Below are 21,070 nucleotides of genomic sequence, written 5' to 3' on the forward strand. Positions count from 1 at the left end.
GATCGACCCCACAGTCTTTTCTATTACTTATAACCCAGTGCACACGGCCCAAGCAGTCACTGACATCTACGCATTCCCAGCTGCAAGGCCCCAGGCAGCACAGGCCCAGAGGTGGGGCCTGAACACGTTCCCGGGGTGCGGACAGGAGAACCGGGGTCAGAGGGCGGAGCGCTTGGCCACGAGCCCTCAGCTGGAAGGCACAGTAGCAGATCTCCAGGCCGCGGAGCTGCCTCGGGGTTCCACTTCTCCGCTCTCCTGCAGCCGTGGATCAGCCTGGAAGGAGGGTCACCCAGCAGAACGCCCGCAGGCCCGAGCTTACCCGGGCAGGGCTCTCCTGAGGCCTCTGGAGCCCCTCGAGTCCAGTCTTCTGTGCTTATCTGGAGACTGAGACCCTGCAGGGCGGTCCCCAGGCGTCTCCGCACACAGCCCCCCGCCCCCGGGGCAGCAGCCCCTTCCTCCCTGCTCACTGCCAAGGGCTGCAGTGAGTGGGACCAGGAAACTGAGGCCTGGGCGTCAGCCAGCCAGGCACCAGAGCCCGGGACCTTCCCAGCCAGGGCGCACCTGCCTGGATGTCTCAGCCCTACTTTTAAGTGCATCTAAAAATTAAGAGCTGTGTGCGGCCGTGGGCAAAATGAGGCACAAAATTAGATGAAGAGAATTCCTAGTGAAGGAAAAGAAATGAGCTTTTCTAGGGAAAGCTGAAAACCCGCCACGCTCTTTGAAGCGATGGATGAGCAGAGGTGCACATTCCCGTAGAAACGGCCTGAGCACCCCAGGGCCACCCCCGGGCGTCTGACCGCTGTGAGGGCAGGGACCAGGGGCAGATTTGCCCCGCTTTCACCCATGGTTCCTCCTTCGCTCCCGCTGCTGCAGCCCAGGCCCAGGTCGGGGAGAAGACGCTGAGCACCCAGGCCCTTGTTCGCTGGGGTCCAAGACGAGCCTGAGTCCTGAGTTTCTGCTGCTGTGATGAGTCCCCAGAAGTCAGGGGCGACACGGGCTCTGCCACCGTCTTGACTGCAGACACGCTGAGGGAGGATGACGAGGACCGTCCCGCTGCCCTTTCATCCCACGCAGCCGCAGCTTCTCCCCAGGCCTCGTCCGGAAGCACCCCCTCACCCTGGGGGGGCATGCAGGGCTGGAGACAGGGCTTCTCTGGCTGCCCGGGCTGAGTTCCCCAGGAAGGATCTCATCTCTAGACAGAGTGTCCACCAAGATCGAAGCAAAGCTCTGCTCAGGCCGGTGCCGCCTCTGGGCAAGTCAGCTGCCCTCCAGCTCAGCACCGGCCCACGCCCCCTTCCAAGGAACGCCCAAGCACCGCCGACACCCCAAGAATGACCTCCCCGCCTGGGCGGCCTGCTCTCGGAACCCTTTGGTACCCCAGACACATGGGCAGCACCCCTCACTTCAGGACACAGGCTGAGTTCCTCCAAGTCACAGAGCTGAGAAGCCAGAGGGATACTCACCTTTGGCCCCGGAGCCACAGCCCAGCCCCGTGACCTCCCAAGGGGCTGTCTGCAGGTCCACAGTCAAGGCAGCCTGGGCCCCCAGGAGCTGATCACCCCGTGTATGCCAGGCACTGTGCTGGGCCCCAGGACTCCTCGCTGAACAAGGAAACATCCACGGTCTCTGCCCCTTTGAAGAGCTACATTCCCAAGGGGAAGCAGATATGAAATAAGAAGACAAACCCAAAGTGCACAGCACAAACTACAGAGGGACGAAGATGTCCTAACGAATCATGACCACGGGCAGGGTGGAAGGAAGTGGTGTTTGAACCACCTGAGAGACAGCCGGGCGAAAACCCGGGAGCAGAGCATCCAGGCGCTGGGACCAGCAAGCACGAAGCCGGGGGGCCGGAAGGTGTTCCCCACCCGGAAGAAGCTGGCCAGAGCAGAGGGAGGTGCTGCGAGGACGGTCTCGAGCATCTCGCATGCCGAGGCAGAGGGCTGTGTCTGAGTGGTGGCAGCCCTCGAGGACTTAAGCAAAGGCTTGGCATGACCTGACTTGCGTTTCATGAAGCTGACCCAGCAGCAGTTTGGTCAGCAGGTCACGGTGATGCAGGGAAACCCAGGAGCAGACCCGTGTGCGGTCCTGGGGTCTCTGCTCTGGAGACAGACCCCGGGTACATGGGAGTTTGACAAATGCGCTTTGACCTAAAACAAAGGTCCTTGAGCCAGAAGACCATCCTTTTTTTTAAAGCAAGACAGCTCTGCTTTGTCCACCCTCCTACGGGGAGCGGGAGGTCAAGTGTGGGTTTGGCTTTCGTTCTCTGGCCGTTGGGAGAAGGATCAGTGCCACGAGTGGATGCTTGCAGGAGACCCCACTGGCTTCCATCCAGGGGGCGCAGCATTGGCCGACCCTCCAGGAGCCCCTCTGGACCCCTCACCCTCCTGGGTCCTCCGGAGGAACCCGGGACAGGCCCTCACCTCCTGGAGGCGCCGATGGAGCTCCAGGTCCCCCGGGGCAGGCGGGGCTCAGGCTGCCTGTCGGTGCAGCACTGCCCAGTCCCCAGGGGTGCCCGCGCTGAGCACCCACACCCACTGCCTGGCCCGGCGGGCACCTCCAGCTCCTCGCTGGGCTCTCGGCAGTATCATCCTGAGAGCCTCTTGGTTTTAAAATAAATCAATTTGGGTTGTTAAAAAATTATCTCTGCCCAGCTGGTCCCAGAGCACAGACTTCGGAACTGACTCGATAATGGAAGCCGCTTAATGGCACTTTCATCACGGCGGCGCCGTCACGGAGGTTTTATCATTTCATGGCAGCAATTGAAATGTTGAGGGAATGTCAATGACTGGAATCATGGGTAATTAGGTGAACGCGCGCCACTGTGTTCCCTCGTACACGGTACGTAAGAGAGGCTGTTCTGGTCCGACTGCAGCAGCTTATCCTTCAAGGGCCATCCGCAATCCAGCCTGGACACCAGGACCCCTCAGCCAACGTGTGTCGGGGGTTGGCCACTGCCCCCTGAAGACCGGGTGCATTCTCAACCTGCTCGGGTGTGTCAGACGGGCTGCTGAACCCGAGGCGGCCTCGCGGCCCCCACGTCCGGCTCCGCCTGCCGGCCTGGCCAAGTCACATAACTTCCTGACCTGGTCTGCCAGCTGCCCACATCCACGTCCCCCACCCCGGTTCACTCCACAGTTCTCAGCTGGACCCCCATGTGCGCCAGGCCCAGGACGCAGACCCGCCGGGGCCCTTACGGTCACCGTCCCAGTCTTTTTAGCGCCCAACCTTTAGAAACGTTACGAAGACAGAACTTAGACCAGTTTGGAAATCAGCGCCGTTTCACACACACGGCAGGGATGTATCACACAAACTCGACGGTGACCAACAGGACGCAGGGGCCGGCGGGGCGTGCTGGGGAGTCTCTGCAGAGAGGGCTCGGAACTCCGAGACCACCTCGCTGGGCAGCCTCCGGCCCACAGCCAGGCACTGTCCAGGGGCTGAACCGCATCTGTAAACACAATGAAAAGTCCCCTTGAGCCCTGGCTTTCCCCTTCCCCAGCCAACTTGTGCTGACTGATAAAATAACAGCGCATCTCTGAGTGTGTCATTAACTCTTGATTTCTGTTTCAATTCTCATGTTTCCATATGGATTGGATTGAAGAGGCAGGATAGAGAGTAATAATCCAAGAGAGGGCGTGTGTGCGCGAGTGTGTGTGTCTGTGTTTCTAAATCGGGGCAACAGATTCTTGTGTGTTCCACCCGGGAACCCAGTGGTTGCTTAGCAACGAAACGGTCTCTGCAACCGGGAGATCCAGTGAATAATACCCGTCTGATTAACTGAGAGTAAATCAAGCCACTGAGGAGGAGGGCAGGATGGACCAGCCCCGGGCAACCTCCACGCAGCGCCTCGAACGCTTTGGTTCCTCTTTTCCGTAGCGACGTCCCACGGGGCCGTGGGCAGGCTCCCCTCGGTGCGGACTTGACGCAAAGCCCGGCCTGCCTGAGCAGGCGTGCGGATTGCTGCCTCCTAGGCTGCGGAAGACAAAGGGCAGCCGGGAGCCCGGGTCTGGGTACCAGCGGGGAGCTAGCTGCCGGGCCCGCATGGTGAAGCCAATGGCCCCTCTCAGCATCCTCCTGGTCTCGGTCTGTGCTCACTCCCCCAACCACGCAGGGCAGACGCGTGAGCTTCCCCCGCTGAACACACAGAGTCAGGCCCCTCTGGCATTCTCCTCTGGGCAGCTGCGTGCACTGCCCACCCCGCTCTGCAGCCAGAGGGCCCAGCATCCGGGCCTCCGCTTTCATCTCATCCATCGAGAGAAGCTGCTTTTTTTAATTGTCATTAATTTTGCAGTGTTGTCTCAACCCGCTCCCTCCTGTTTCCATCTGCTCCCGTGATGGGTGGTAACAGAAGAGGGTCGTGCTGAAGAGACGTAAGTGCCGCGTGCAGAGTCCCCTTCTCTCTGGCGTGCTGTCCTGTCCCTTGGTCTCACTGCCCACCCGTGGGTCTGCTTCTGACGCCGCACCCAGCTGCCTGCAGGGCCCTTTTTCTAAAGGGCATCCCAGCTACCTGGGAATCGCTGGGGTGTTCCCCAGGGCGGGGTGGTGCTCACGCCCACCCTCTGGGCTCAGAGAGACCCACGGGTAAGTGCGGCCTGGGTCTAAAGAGCTGCTGTCACGGGGGGATTAACCTGCCTCCACTTCACAAAGCCAGCAAGCGAGGCCACCTCCTGACGGGACAGCCCCGGCAGGTGGGCCCGGTCAGGGCCACAGGCGCAGGAGGCACGGTGCGCTCCTGTGAGACGCTCACCCACTGCATGTAAGGCCCTCTGTGCCCAGTGGGCCCTGTGCACCCGGAGGGCCCTCTGCGCCCGGAAGGCCCTCTGCGCCTGGAAGGCCCTCTGTGCCTGGAAGGTCCCTCTGCGCCCGGAAGGCCCTCTGCGCCCGGAAGGTCCTCTGCGCCCGGAAGGCCCTCTGCGCCTGGAAGGTCCCTCTGCGCCTGGAAGGTCCTCTGGGCCCGCAAGGTCCTCTGGGCCCGCAAGGTCCCTCTGCGCCTGGAAGGTCCTCTGTGCCCGGAAGGCCCTCTGCACCTGGAAGGTCCCTCTGCGCCTGGAAGGTCCCTCTGTGCCCGCAAGGTCCCTCTGGGTGGAGCGGCCCCACCCCCGCTCGGCCATCCCTCCTGCTGCCTGGCTGCTGTCTCAGTGGTTCCAGTGAGCCTCCCCCGGCAGAGGGGAGACAGGCCCCCTCAGTGGGGACTGCAGTGCATCTTCTGGTCCGACCTGGGCCCCAGAATCTGCAGGCTTCTTAAATCCTTGCTGTGTGCACGGCACACCTCTCTCCCCATGACTGGGGTCAGGGGGTGGGGGCTCTCCCGCTCCCTGCCTGTGATGCCCTGGGCCAGCAGGGCCCCCGTTTCTTCATGCTGAGTGGGGGGTCATCTGCAGAGGCCGCCGGGGCCGGGTGCACCAGTACAGCCAGTAACCAAGGCCCCTGGAGGTTCTCAGCGGGGTGTCTCCTATGTGCAGCATCCAGTCCTGGAGCCCCTGGCCCTCCAGGAAACCACACGTGAAGCCCCGGGGTGGATGGGGGTCCCGGCCACAGGCACCCCCCAGGCCAAGGAAATGCTTCTCCCGGGACAGGATCAGAGCCCGAGTCTGGCACAGGCCCCTCCTTCAGACCACGTGCAGGCGCCACGCTTGACGCAGCGCCCAGTGGGCAAGGGCCAGGAGGCGGAGGCTTCCTGGAACCCACCCGCCACCTCTCTCACACACACAGGGCAGAGAAAACAGACACAGACAGACACACACACACGGCAGAAAAAACACAGACAGACACACACACGGCAGAAAAAACACAGACACACACACACACACACGGCAGAAAAAACACAGACACACACACACACACACGGCAGAAAAAACACAGACAGACAGACACACATGGCAGAAAAAACACAGACAGACAGACACACACACGGCAGAAAAAACACAGACAGACAGACACACACACGGCAGAAAAAACACAGGCAGACAGACACACACAGGGCAGAAAAAAAACAGACAGACAGACACACACACACAGCAGAAAAAACACAGACAGACACACACACACGGCAGAAAAAACACAGACAGACACACACACGGCAGAAAAAACACAGACAGACAGACACACACACACAGGGCAGAAAAAACACAGACAGACAGACACACACGGCAGAAAAAACACAGACAGACACACACACACACACGTCAGAAAAAACACAGACAGACAGACACACACACACAGGGCAGAAAAAACACAGACAGACAGACACACACGGCAGAAAAGACAGACAGACACACACACACGGCAGAAAAAACACAGACAGACACACACACACACACACGGCAGAAAAAACACAGACAGACACACAAACACGGCAGAAAAAACACACAGACAGACACACACACGGCAGAAAAAACACAGACAGACAGACACACACACGGCCGAGGACAGCCGCACAGCCTCAGAACAGGGCGCAGGCAGGCTGGGCTCCGACCCCGACCGTTTCATCGGACGGGGCAGCGCCCACGACCGCCCCCAGGAGCCGCGGGGTGTCCCACTCTGAAGCGGCCGGCCTGCGAGGCGCCCTTCCCCGCCCTTTTCCTGTGAAGCCAGAAAGCCTCGGGTCTGACAGGCGATGAGGAGGAAGGGTCTCCTAACGGGTGCCCTTCCTTGAAGTGGAGGCAAAAGCCGCCGCTCCTCGGGCGGCGTGGTGACGCAGCGGGACTGGGCCCTGGCCACCCGCCCCTGGCCTGGCAAGGCGTGTGCTCTCTGCCGGCACGCTGGCCCTCAGACGCCCTGCTGTGGTTTGGGTGGCTCCCTCTCTCTCCCCAGAGGCCACGTCCTCGTCTGCTTTGTGATCGGACTTGTAATGGTTTTCTCTGTCGCTGCCGTTTCAGAGGCCCCGAGGTCATGAGCACCGTCTCAGGTACGCGGAGCACAACGGTCACCTTCACCGTTCGCCCTGGGACCTCCCAGCCCATCACCCTGCAGAGCCGGCCCCCGGACTACGAGAGCAGGAACTCGGGACCCAGACGCGCCCCCAGCCCTGTGGTCTCGCCAACAGAGCTGAGCAAAGAGGTCCTGCCCAACCCCCTGCCCACCGCCACTGCGGCCCCCTCACCCACCCTCTCGGATGTCTTCAGCCTTCCGAGCCAGCCCCCGCCCGGGGACCTGTTTGGCTTGAACCCAGCGGGACGCAGCAGGTCACCGTCCCCCTCCATCCTGCAACAGCCAATCTCCAATAAGCCTTTTACAACTAAGCCTGTCCACCTGTGGACTAAACCCGATGTGGCAGACTGGCTGGAAAGTCTAAACCTGGGTGAACATAAAGAGGCCTTCATGGACAATGAGATCGACGGCAGCCACCTCCCAAACCTCCAGAAAGAAGACCTCATAGATCTGGGCGTGACTCGAGTCGGGCACAGGATGAACATAGAAAGGGCTCTCAAACAGCTGCTGGACAGATAAGGCTGGCTGCTCCTTTCCGCCACAGACTCCTTGTTATAAATAGAGATGGGCTTGCACTGAGATGTTTGGATGGTGAGCGCCAACCCCGTTCCGCGGGCTGGTCTCCTGGGGACCCAGAGAAGCGTGTGTGTCCGCGGCGTGGCTGAGCCGAGGCCTTCCAGCCCCGGCTCTCTGTGTGGGCTCCTTTGGGCTGTTTCTGTCAAAGCGGGGACCGGGGAGGGGTCCTTCCGAGGTGGAGAGGGACGCGTGCGCAGCCTGCCTCCTGCGTGCAGGCGACCTTGCCTCGCCCAGCCCAGGAGCTGCCCGGCCCGTGCGGGCGCCCTGCTCCAACAGGCGGGCGCCCCTGCACTCCAGACACATACCTCCCGCGGCCTCCTTGCGCGCCTGGCGGCCCCGGCCCAGCACCAGGGCCCTCCTCTGTCTTCGGCCTCTCAAGGGCACGCGGTGCTCACACGCTCCTTTTCTTTGCTGGACGTGGCTTGCAGCGAGACGCCCACAGACGCGCATACCCGGTGCCCTTCCTGGAAGGTGGAGAAGCATCTCCCCTCCTCCGTGGATCCTGTCCCGCCCCTCCGATGTGCACCTGTGCTTCTCTGGCCCATTGAGGCTCTTGGCAGTGATGGGTTGTTCTGAATGGGATCGTGCCCAGCTTTGCTTAGCTTTCCTTCTTTCTGCAAGTCTGTTAGCATAATTCCAAAGTGGCCAAACAGATGTCACGTGGAGTTAGTCGAAGCACAAAGTCACGATTCCAGGCGGAGGGAGGCCCGGCTGCCCGCGCACGGCTCCAGGGCCAGCGTGTCCCCGGGCGGAAGCAGCTGTCAGCCGGGAGCGGCTGTCCAGGAGCGTGGGAAGGGGCTTCTCTGCCTTTCAGCATTCTTTCAATTGAAAGGTGTGTTGAATTCTGCAGGCCTCGGAGCAGGTGAGCATCCACTCTAACACACGGGACGACACAAGGTCCGCAGCGGGCATGGCTGCTGCTGGATGCTGGGGGGGGTGCCCCGGCCCCCTCCAGCTCAGAGCCCCGCCGAGAGCAAGCATCACTGCTGAGACAGCCCTTTCGTCCTCTGAGGCCAGGGAAGACGTACCGAGGGGCCTTCCCCCTTTTCCTCTGAGTGTCCAGGAACCCCACCAGCTTGTCTTAATAGTACAACAGGTTTTCAGAAAACCCAGTGGGCGTGGCACACAGACAGGACCCAGGGTGAGGGTGCAAAGCAGAGAGACGAAGGAAGGACAGAGCAGGGAGGTCTGGTGGGCGGCAGTCTGGCCTCCGGCAAGGCTTTCCTGGGCCTTGCGCCCTTCATTCCCCCAGAGCGCCCTTCCTTGTGACAATACCTCTGATCTCCACGGGAGGTCGCCACCGGCACCCGAAGTCACAGAACACCCAGTCAGGAGTCAGCACGTCCTCCCACATGTGGAAGAATGTCAAGTTTTTGGCTTTTATTATGATTTCAGAACTAGCCTAGCCCATCTCTAATTATAAAAACATGATTTTTTTTTTCCTTTTTTTCTTTATGCTCACAATCAAGTGTCTGGTTAGGTCTGGAACAGCTCTAGAATGAACACGTAAAATTTAGCAATTTAAAATCTTTCTTTACTGCAAGTTTAAATAGTTGTACAGATAGTTTATAAGCACAATATTTTAAGGAAAAAAAAAGTGGCTGGTCTACTAGGCAGCCTTTGTGCCACTTCAGTGCTAGAAAGTTAAAGAAAAACAAACTTTTGTGATTTAATACTACTATTTCTGTGGAATAATTATAAAAGTATGACCTTTTTAAATCAACCTTATTGGATGCATCTGAACCAGCAGAGCTGTGTTATATTTTCTATCTTTGCTAGAACTTCGTCATCGAAGGACAATTATTTCTTCAAAAGTGGTTGTAATTCACAATGCAGAAGTTTTCTGCAAAAACAAACACACTCACCACACACACAGTTTTTCCAGCCAGTGTCCCTGAATTGGAAATTGAGTTTTGGACCTTCTGTTCCAAAACCTATTGCAGGTCAATCTTGGTATTTGAACGAAATCAATTTAATATTAAGGTGTTTTACTTCCATGTACTTTCGATTTTTCCATCATGAGATGAATATAACCCCAGAGAAGTTTCAAGCCAAGATACTTCGGGTGGCCTGCTGAGGCTGCCGGCAGTTCGGAAAGTGTGAGATGGTGATTTGGCCCTCATCTGTCTTCCGTCTGGTGATGTTGCGAAACCCAGTAAGCACAGCGCCGCACCAGGCTCGTTTCTCCTTTGCCCACTGCCGGTCTCACCTCTCTGCTCAGTGCCAGGCAACATGCTAGACAGGATGAGTGAAAGGAGCCCCAGGCAGACGGTAACCAACAGCAGCGTGGGGCGTTAGGGTTACTGGACTTGGGTAGCCAGGAGGTGAGGCTTGGCTGCTACTCCCTTTCTTAAAGAGACTTCCAAGTCACATGCAACTGACCAGAAGCAAGCAAAGCGGACAGCACTGGTGGTTCACACTGTCTTACCATAGAGAAGTAACAGGCCGTCAGAACCTGCACTGACCAACTAAATAAACACGCTGCCAAGATGAATCGGTCTCTAGCTCTCTTCACCGGTTTTGCTACAGAAAGCAATAGTTCCTCATTTGACCCACCGCCCACTGTTCTCCCCCTTGAGACATGTCAGGACCAGGCCCTACCCCACGCCCCTCTTCAACAGTGAAACAGATGTTAAACTGCTCATATAAAGATTATGTTAATACTTATTCCAGGTTTTAAAAAGATCCACTTTTGTTATATACTGTAATTTAAATAAATTGCATTTACATGCCTAGTTTCTGTAATATTGTGTATACAAAACCAAAATTGCTGAAGATGTAAATTATGTATACCTGCCAAGATACCTTCTCCAGGGTGTCTGTGCACATTTTAAGTTAATCCATAATATAAAAATGACTCAGTGTGACTGTTGATTTGCTGAACTTTACATATCACAAAGTGAATCACTTGTGATACTTTAGTTAATAAAATGGTGATTTTTTTTTTCTGAGTTATTTAACAAGCAAGCATTACCCAGGGTGATCGGGCAATGACTTTTTGTGTGTGGACCACAAATATTGGTTTCTCCCATTAACAAAATTTTTGTTTTTTTAGAAACTAGTATGTTTCACACTATAGTTTGTGTAACATGTGTTCGCATTATCTATGTTTCTGTTACTTTGTGCTTTTATTCTTTTTAGACCTTATTAAAAACAAAGAGAAAAAAACAAGCTCCTGTAATTTGCACTTTCTCCCAATTCTTACAATCTCTTGTATGGCAACCAAAATTACTGTAAAAAAAAATAATAATAATAAATATACTATTGCACTAAGGTTGTGGTTCTGATTGCAAACAGTGAGAACTTTCTGAATTAAAAAGTTGCCAAGCTTACAATCCAGCCACTTGACCTCTATGACACTGACCAGATAATATCTGCCCAGAGTGAAAAATTCTTTCAGTGAGCTACTCTGCCTCGGTTCCATCTCCTGCAAGTTTTCTCAGTGTAGTGGAAACGAGCATTATTTTAGAACTGAGGACAGCACTGTGGACGTCTGTGAGCACCGCTATGAGGGAGCTGAGGCCGGGCTCTCCTTTGGGACGGAAGCAGAAGGGCGTGGCGGGCAAGCCGGGTGCAGACCTCGCTCCTCAGAGCAGAGGATCCCGCACACCCAGAGCTGGCTGTCTCCTTGCAGCTGGGCACGCCGGCTGGGCAGCCTCTCTGCCTGACGCAGAGCCAACCATGCTTTCGTGAACAAATGTGCACTAAGGCTTGGGGCAAGAGCATGTGTCTTCTGGCAAAGAACTGAGCCAAGAAGACATGGGCTATTCCTTTCACTGTAGGGAAGCGTATTTTAAACTTAAATATTGAACCTCTTCTTGGGCCTCATCAGTGAAAACTCACGGTCTTTAGTTCCGGAGCAATTTCCTCTACTTCGGCACATCCTCCCCTTGAACAGCCGCCACTGTTTCTGTGTTCATGACAAGTTCTCAGCCTCACATCTTCTGTAGTTGACGCTCCCCAAGGTCCACCTGCTACACCATCCAATGGTCCCTCCCCGATCTTCACCGCCCCCCCGCCCCACTGTCCAGTGGCTTCCTCCAGATGAATGTATCCGTCTGTCTTGTTAAGGAAAACATAGACACTGGAAGACTTTTTCTGTTTATTTGTACTTTACCTGAGGCATTTAATACCCAGTAAACTGGGACGTCTTGTGTATTTGTGGTGATCCATGTACACGCGCAACAAGGTGTCAGTCCCACAGCGAGGTGGCCAGGCAGCCGCATGCAGATGGGCCTGCCCCTGCTTGGTGGGCAAGTGGGCGGTTCCAGACCGGTTTCTCAGACTTCAGCAGAGCCGATCACTTCAGTTTTTAATCCACGCTGTACCAGTGCTTTTGTTTCCTTACTGTTCCTGTAACATGTTTCGGCAGTTCAGAGTCTTTACCGTGTTATGTTTAAAATTACAACAGTCACTGTCCATTGCTTCTCCTCTGGAACTCTCTGTTTATAGAAATTCTGAAATTTTACTATGAGCCTTCAAATAAATACAGAAACAAAAAAGAGGAAAAAAAGTAAAGTGTGTGCCTTGGGTGTTTTCAACCTGATCTGCATAAAACCATATTGTATTCAAATGCTGTATATTTAATGAGAGGGTAAATACACCTTCAATGTATTAATGTAGCTGATAAAATAGTTATAGTGCCTTGGTTTCTGAACTGAGAAGCCCCTGTCAATGCACAACGAAAAGTGAAAAAACGACTCAAGAAATGAAATGTTGAGAAGACCTGGACATGATTCTGGAGCCTTTCTCATCCTAAGACTGTGGAATATGCACAGTCATTTAAGTTAAAAATAAACAGAAAACTGAAATAAGACTGTGTTATCAATTAATTTTCCTGTAAAAGTGCTCTCTGCTATACTACTTTCAGTATTTTCATTTAGTAAAAATACAAAAACATGGTTGAGAATTTACAAGGAAAAGAAAATGACCTTTCAGACCTACTTCCCCAGGTTGTGTCGCCCCCCAGTGGTCCTTGTTGGTAATGCTTATCCAGTCAGCAGCACCTATCCATCATCTCCACATTTTGTTTAGAAAAAAAAAAAAATGCTCATTTTTAGTGATTGAAGCCACTCATCACAGAACTACTTCCATTTTTTGTAAGCTACAGGCATGGCAACACACAGTCTGTTTTTTCAAAACTGTGAGAAGTCATCAGACTATTCTCAAGGCCAAGGTCTCTCTCTACTTATTCAGTTCAAACATTAAGCTCCCCAGCACAGCCTCAGTCATCTTGGAAGATAGGTCTGAGGTGTAGAAAGCGTGTTAGGAACTGCCGCCCTCCTGGGACTAGACTAATCCCAGCAAGAGTGGAAGTCCACGGGGCGCTTCCACCCAGGTCAGAGCTCTAGCAGCCCCATCTTCAGGGACCCTCGGCAAGCAGGCCAGACCTTCCCAGAGGCAAGGCAGATGCTGCCTGCTGGGTCCACAGCCCGTCTCTAGGTCTTTCTGCCACGTGTCTGGGCTGTTTCACCTGATAAGATCATCAGCCGTGCTATTACCAGGCCAAGGCCCAGCAGATATGCAGATTTTTCATTTCAATGCACAGATATAGCCCACATCTGGGAATCTGAAGGGCTGTCAGGGATGACAGCCAGGCTTCTTGGGTGGTGAAACTGCAGACACCACCGCAGCCTCTGCTGGAGGTGTGCGGGAGTCCAAGAACCAAGGGGGCAGGCCCGAGGCCGTGGCCGTGGGGCAGGGTGGGCGGGCGGGCAGGCCCTAGTGGGCCCTGTGTGAGACGGACCCCGGGAAACGGCCAGGTGAGCAAGACAGAGCGGGGGACATGCCACTCGCCTGCACCTGGCGGTCTGCACCCTGTCCCGGCACCTCAAGTCCTCCTGCCGCCGCCCACTCAAAGAGTCTTCCGTGCCAAGGGGCTTAAATAGAAATTAAATGTGTTCTTCAAACCCCAGAATTCAAGAGCGCAGCAGGGGAACACAGTGCTGGAAGCTCCGGGAAAGAAACCACAGCACAAGGCAGAAATCAGGGATTCCCGGGCACGGTCCTGAGAGGTAGTGTAGCACCGCCGCCTGGAAACAAGAGTCAATCTCTCTGCGCCAGGCACCACTCAGAGCGCTGCCCGCAGCGAGGGTCTCACAGCACTGAGACAGGAACGAACAGCCCCATTCCACAGATGAGAGTCTCACCAAGGTCCACAGTGAGCACAGGACGCTAGAGCTTCCTCAGCCAAGGCCAGCTGTAGGAAAGAACCCAAGAAGCACTGCTGGTGCCAGGAGCCACCCCTGACGACAAGGACACATCGCCCTGCTCCCCTCCAAATGCCTCTGTGAAGGGCCAGCGGCCCAGGGGGCTGGGCAAAGTGGGGGTTCCTCCCAGCTGAATCACTTGGGGTCATGAAAAAGGGACATTTAACTCAAAGGGAATCTGGCTCCCTCATTCCCTCGGCTAGAATCAGGGAAGCCTGGACCTCAGGACCCCAGGTTTTCACAAAGACATGATATTCGTAAAATGACCCCTGGCTTAGAGATGGGTAACACCTGGTTTAACTCCCACCAGAACTGCACAAGGTGAATATCGCAAAGCTGGTTATCTCCTTTACCCAGCAGGAAACGGAAGCTCAGAGAAAGCAGAGGCCACGTCCCGTGGAGTCCAGCAGCTGGAGACTGAGTCCTACCCAGGGAGCGGCCCAGCCATCCTCCCACAAAACTCTCCCGCCCCCGACCTGAGCTACCACAACTCTTCCCAGCGCGCTCCTCTGTGGCCCAAGCCAGCCCACGCCACCTTCTGCAGCTTGCAACTGCAGGTTCCTGGCTGACCAGCATCTGACCCCCACGCCAGAGTGTCTTCTCCCACCCCCTGCAGCCTCCTTCTGCAGTGAGAACTGGGGCAGCCCCTTCCTCCCCCTTCACGACCTCCTCAGAGGCAGAAGAAAGCCAGCTGAACGAAAGATGAGATGAGTCAAGAAGCCGCAGAATGAGTTTGAAAAGAAGTCTAACAGGCCCCACAGCTTTGAAGCTTCATATGAAACGAAAGGCATGGAGCAGCAGCTGCCTCCCCCCACCCCCCGACCCCACCCCACCCCCAACCCTGGCCTTGGCGCCTGCCATCTGGGCAAGCTAAAAATAAAGACTCCATTTTCCAAACCAGAGTTTATAAATGTGACTACAAAGGCCCTGATAAAAACATCAAGGCCTTGGGGAAAACCGGGTGGCCTGAAACCTTTAGCACCCCACCAGCACGCCAGGAAAGCCCAGCTCTCCCGCTCCCAACAGGCAGCAGTGACCGGCTTTTTCTGGCAGCCCAGGAAAATGGAGCGTAGAGAGCATGGCGCTTTGTGGCCGGAGGGAAGAAGGCCTCAAGAGGAGAAAACAGGATCTAGCACAGAGCGCAGGCCACAGTGTACTCACGACCACACAGAAATGGCCACACCCATCCCAGCTCTCCCTACAGCGGCCCAAGTGAGTGGACCCTGCCCATCTCTCCCAGCTGTCCCTTCCTGCTCACCTTGCTCCCCGCCACATTCCCACCTTAGGGCCTCCTCCATACCTGCTGAACCTGGAAGGTGTTCTTCCCCTATCTTTGCACGGCCTGGACCACCTGGTTGAGAGTTGAATCACCCCGATCACACGGTCACCCCTGCCGGTTTTCTTTGGTAACACTTCAGACCGCCTCAGGGTCTTATTAAGGGACTTGTTGACGATCTGCAACCCCTCCCACGAGGAGGACAGGAGCTTTGCCCATCTCAAGCGCAGCTGTTGCCGGGGCGCACTCCGGGTGACTGCAGGCGCGGCGAGTCTCCCAGCACCGGGCACTCGGAGGACTTCCCTCAGTTCCCAGCTTCTAGAAGACGCCGGTCCTGCCGTCCACCTGCAGAGAGGCGGCCCACAGAGGCGGCAGCGGGTGGCGAGACCTGCGCCCTCTCTGGGCGCCCCCAGGCAGCCCCGGGAGCTGCTGCCCGCCTCTGTGTGGTTAAGGGCGGGAAAACAAGGCGCAGAGGGCCCACAGGGGCCGGGCCGGGCGTCGAGGGACCTCGCACGCCATCTTGGCAGCGGCCCGCACCCCTGCTGCCTGAGGCTTGGCCGGCGTCGAAGCTGCCTCCAGCTGGGGACGCCTGCGCCCACGGCCCTGGGCCTCAGTGGAACCAGCCGAACTGCAGCCCGGACCCACAGCACCGCCTCACAGTCCGGCTCTCCCGCCGCCAGCCGACGCCGGGGCAGCAGGCAGAGGACGCTGGGCCCTCGGGCCACGTGCCCTACAGGAACCAATCACGACAGGCAAAGGGACTGCGGGGGCACCTGGCCCACGTGGACCAATCAAGATAGTTTTTTAAAAAGACCGCAGGGACACGTGCCCTGCTTGGACCAATCAACGTTGGCAAAGCAACTGCTGGTCATGTGCCCATAGGGACCAATCATGACTGGCAAAGAAGCGCGGCTTCATGGATAGCCCAACCAAAGCAGGCAGGGCAACCAATCCGGAGGTCAGGAGGCGGGCTGTGGACAAGGCGGCCCCGCCCACAAGGACCCTAACTCCGGAAGTTGTAGACATCACGTCTTCCGCAGGGCCTGGGAGCCGGCCCTGGAGGAAGCAGGGAGAGCGGCTCTGGAAACCCAGAGCTCACCCCGTCTGCCTTTCCTCGGAGAGGCCCATGTCTGCCCTGACCTGCCCACACCTACTCTGAGCTGCCACGCCGGGGAGGCAGCTTTGTCGTGAAGCCCAGGCACCCTTGGGACCCCCATGCTTTTCCATCGGGAGCCCACTGCTGAGGGTCATTGTCTTAGTAGACTTGCTGTTTGGAGTTTCACGACTTCACCACCACAGTGCATGCATGCGGAAAGAGAATTACCGCAGTCCTGCCACCAGACTTTCCGCATCTAGGCGATATTGCCTTCTCTCTTTTTATTGCCACCCTGCAAAGCCTGTGGGATGACAGCTCCCTGATCAGGGATGGAACCTGCACCACGGCAGCAAAAGCCCAGAATCCTAACCACTAGGGCACCAGGGAACTCCCTGGCCTTCCCTCTCTTAACACTCACTCCCTTACCTTCTCTCCGATCATGACGAGCTGCGCTCGCCCTGTACTGCTTCCCTTTACCACAAGCCTTTGTCACAGGGTCGCAGTGTCCCGGCTCTTAGTCGTGATGGTGGTGCAGCATCCTTCCTGAAGAATAAACTTACCCCCAACCTTCCAGCTGTCTGGCAGGGTTCCGTGTGGCTGTGTGGCCCTGAGTGCATGCCCCACTCTCCCAGGCGGGCACTGCGATGCCTCTGAGGACAGCCCATCTATCTGGCCATGCCTAATGCCCAGGAGGGTACCCCCATCCTCGTGAGTCGAGGGCTGGTGGTTTTGTCCTGGGTGCCCCCACCCCAACCACGTTCATTGTCCAGGATGGGACCTCATCTGAGAACCAGGTGCCCCATTCCCACCTGCACCAAGCACTAGTCCCTGAACAAAGCAACCTCTGGGCTTCTCAGTGCTTCCATATGAAGTACGAGCTGACAATCCCTGGGGCCCAAGGAACTCTGTGGGGGCAGATGAGGCCCTGCATGGGAAATTATCTGGCAGCGCAAAGTGAAAGTGAAGTCACTCAGTCATGTCCAGCTCTTTGCCACCCCATGGACTGTAGCCTACCAGGCTTCTCCATCCATGCGATTTTCCAGGCAAGAGTACCGGAGTGAGTTGCCATTTCCTTCTCCAGGGGATCTTCCTGACCCAGGGATCGAACCCAGGTCTCCCACATTGCAGGCAGACGCTTTACTTCTGAGCCACTGACACAAAAAATGTATTTAAACAAACACAGGCTGAATTATCTTTTTAATCAAGAAATCAAAATACATGTGGTACAAAACCAAAAAAGGGTGGGGGAAGGAGAGGGAAGAATGAATTGAGAAATAGCATTGACATATATGTAAGGGGAAGCACACTGAAACCGCCCACCCTGGCCAGGCACCATAGTAACTATTTGCATGAGCTGTTTTATGACAGGAGATCCTGATAAGGAATACGGAACTAATAAGCCACCACCAGCCGGAAGAGTTCGGGAAAGGTCAAGAGGAGACACTACCTGTCCGTCCACTTTCCAGAATCCCTCTCGCTAGCATCCATCTTAGCTGAGCGATGTGTGCGCCACCAGGAAAGACTCTGAATTAGAATGATTGGCCAAAGACCACCCGGAAACTAATCCCATCACCATAAAACCCAAGACTGTGGCAGAGCAGTTCTCCTGGGTTCCCTTACCCTCCTGCTCTCCACCCGGGCGCCCTTTCCCAATAAAATCTCTTGCTTTATCAGCACATGTGTCTCTTTGGACAATTCATTTTCGAGTGTTAGACAAGAGCCCAGTTTCGGGCCCTGGAAGGGGTTCCCCTTCCTGCAACATATACACTGTCATGTGTAAAATACGATATAACACAGGGAGCCCAGTCTGGCACTCAGAGATGACCTAGAGGGGTGGGATTGGAGGGGGGAGAAAGGCTCAAGAGGGAGGGAGTCCATATACATGTATGACTGATTCATACTGTTGTGCAGCAGAAACCAACACAACATTGTAAAGCAATTATCTTCTAAATAAAAAACAACAACAAAAGCTCAGAAAGAATCAGGAAAAAGCATGTCTCCCTGCTCCCCTGGACTCCCCAGATCCCGGCCCCCCACCCTGAAGCCCATTAAGGATTCCCTGGGATTCAGTCCTGGCCTGGTGCATACATCCGCAAGCATACGCATACGAATCATTTTAAAACACAAATATAGCTCACTTTACACATTGCTGGGTAATAGTCTTGCTCTTTTTAAAATTATTATGAAATATATCGGGCATGGCAAAAGAATGGGGGGAAAAGTGCACCAAGGTTGCCACCCAAATGAAGACACCAAACACTACAGGTAACTCCAGGCCCTTTGGACCCCCTCCTCCTGAGTCCACTTCTTTCCTCCCACCCAGAGGTAACCACTCCCCTTGAACTTGGTGTTTATCATTTCTGTGCGTGTTTTTATGTTGATTGCTTGTGTACGTGTCCATAAACAACATGTAGTGTCACTGCACATGTTAAAGCCTATATAAGTGGTCCCTACTTCATGCATGATAAACCTGCCCTCTTATACAGAGAACGGTGCCCAGCACTGGTTCACTACCATTTAAGTGTCTACTACCATTGTCATCCATAGTATGCTGATTCTTGGTGTCTGTGAACGCTGCAGCTGGCTTATTTTCAATATGACTCTTGAGATTCATCAAAGACAACAGATGTATCACTAAATCATTCATGTGCAGAGTTGAATATTATTTCATCATATGAATATATAAAAAATGTATCCATTCATTTGTTGATCCATCTTTAGAGTATCTCCCTTTTATTTTTTGGCTATAAAAACAGTGCTTTCAACATTATGCTCAATGAGAGAAGCCAGTTATAAATCACCACATGTTTTATTATTCCATTTACATAAAATGTCCAGAACAGGCAGATCCATGGAGACAGAAAGCAGATTAAGGGCTGCCCAGGAATCAGGAGGAGAATGGGGCATGACTGATAATGGTATGGGGTTTCTTTGGGGGTGATGAAGATGTTCTAGAATTATACAGTGGTGATATTCCCATAACCCTGTAAATACACTAAAGTCTACAGAATTGTATACTTTTAAGTAGGTGAATTATATAGTAGGCAAATTATAGCTCAATAAATCCATTTTTAAGGGGGAAAATGCTTCTGTAAATGTAACGTGGGAATCCCAGAGTTGACATAGGAACAGAAAAAGGATGTTTATGGGAGAATTTATGAAATCCAAATAAATCTGTCATTTAGGTAATAGCATGGCAGGAATGCAAATTTCCCAGCTTTAATAAATGGACCATGGCTAAGTAAGAGGTTAATTTTAGGGGAACTTGGTAGACAGTACATAGGAATTCTCCATTTGTATTTACAACTTCTCTGCAAGTCTAAAATGACCTGAAAATTTTAAATTTATTTTAAAAATGTAAAAGGCAGTGCTGCTGGAAACAGCCACATGCATCTACGTGCAAGTGTCCCAGGGAGCGCTCCCCAAGGGCGTGGTTCCCCCGCCCCAGCCTCCACAGAACCACATTGCCCTTCGGATGCTGCCGGTTCCCCTACACAGGTGTTCCACTCCACATCTGACGGCCACTGTGCAGGGAAACCTAGGTCGTCTCCTTAAGGTGTGTGTCTAAGCACATCCGCATTAAATCCACAGAAAGAGAACTGTGGAGTTCACAGGCACCTTGTACATTTTGATTAATAGTTGAAGGGCCCAAACACCGGACCTTCCTGGATGGCATCAGGGCACACCCGTCAGCCCAGCAGCAGTCTCCAGGAGGGAGGCCAGGCCCCCTCTTTGGTGGATTCAAATGAGACATTCAAACGTAAGTGACATACATGCCTTGTAAGCTAATGCCAAAATTTAAAGAAAGCTACAGTAAACACTATCTTGGAGGAGGATGAATTAGAAGTTTGGGATTAACATATACACACCACTATATATAAAAGAGCTAGCCAACAAGGACCTACTGTATGGGAACTGTATTCAATATCTTGTAATAACTTACAGTAGAAAAGAATCTAAGAAAGAATACAAATATATGTATATATTTAATATATGTGTATATATAGATATAGGTATATTTATGTATATATTTAATATTTATGTATATAAATATATAAGTACACATGTACATATATGTATATATACAATACATATACACATTATATATGTATATATAAATGTATATGTATGCTATACATGTATATATAATATGTATGTATATGTAACACATGTATATAACATATACATTATATGTGTATGTATAACATATGTATATATAATATAGGGGCTTCCCAGGTGGTGCTAGTGGTGAAGAATCTGCCTGCCAGTGCAGGAGATATAAGAGACGTGGGTTCGATCCCTGGGTCAGGAAGATCCCCTGGAGGAGGGAATGGCAACCCACTCCAGTATTTTTGCCTGGAGAATCCCATGGATAGAGGAGCCTGGCAGGCTACAGTCCTTGGGGTTGCAAAGAGTCAGACATGGCTGAAGTGACTTAGCACTCACATATAGTGTATGTATATATATATTATATGTGTGTATATATACAACTAAATCACTTTGCTGTATACTTGAAACTAACACAACATTGTAAATCAACTATGGTTCAATACAAGTTTTAAAAATATCTCCAACTGCTTCCCAAGGGCAGGAATGGAGGCAGGTCAGCTGCATGGGTCTGGCTCAGGCTCTCAGTCCAGGATTGGCTGGGGATGGAGAATTCGTTTCCAAGGCGACTCACTCACACAATGGGGGGCCACAGTTCCTTGCCCCCTTGACCCTCCAAAGCGCTCTTTGAACTTCCTTATGACTGGGGGGCCAGCTTCTCTCGGAGCAAATGATCTAGGGCAGCAAGGCAGAAACTGCAGCGTCTCTTAGGCTCTCCGTTTGGAAGTGACACTCCGCCATTTTCACAGTATCCTATCATTATGCAGGTCAGCCCGATTCTGTGTGGGAGGGGGCTGCACAAGGGTGTGGTACTAGGAGGCGAGGACCACTGGAAGCCATCTCAGAGGCTGGCTCTAAAAACATCATTGCACA

At 53.8% G+C, this 21,070-nt stretch overlaps 1 protein-coding gene and 1 long non-coding RNA gene across 4 annotated transcripts in view; one reads left to right on the plus strand and one right to left on the minus strand.

The window, feature by feature from the left end:
- SHANK2 (SH3 and multiple ankyrin repeat domains 2) overlaps positions 1-12,325 on the plus strand; it is a 560,095-nt gene extending 547,770 nt beyond the window's left edge. For all 3 annotated transcript variants that reach the window (XM_043452087.1, XM_043452088.1, XM_043452089.1), the window contains one exon: positions 6,882-12,325. In XM_043452087.1, the coding sequence (XP_043308022.1) occupies positions 6,882-7,452 (571 nt within the window). In that variant the 3' untranslated portion in view covers positions 7,453-12,325. The remainder of the gene's footprint in view (positions 1-6,881) is intronic.
- The window catches only part of LOC122431045, a 44,200-nt gene extending 29,087 nt beyond the window's left edge, over positions 1-15,113 (minus strand). Inside the window, exon 1 of the long non-coding RNA XR_006266426.1 lies at positions 15,019-15,113. This is a non-coding gene — a long non-coding RNA (uncharacterized LOC122431045). The remainder of the gene's footprint in view (positions 1-15,018) is intronic.
- Positions 15,114-21,070: the final 5,957 nt, after the last annotated feature.

The sequence above is a fragment of the Cervus canadensis genome, chromosome 29 (genome assembly GCF_019320065.1).
Source record: "Cervus canadensis isolate Bull #8, Minnesota chromosome 29, ASM1932006v1, whole genome shotgun sequence".
NCBI classification, from domain to species: Eukaryota; Metazoa; Chordata; class Mammalia; order Artiodactyla; family Cervidae; genus Cervus; species Cervus canadensis.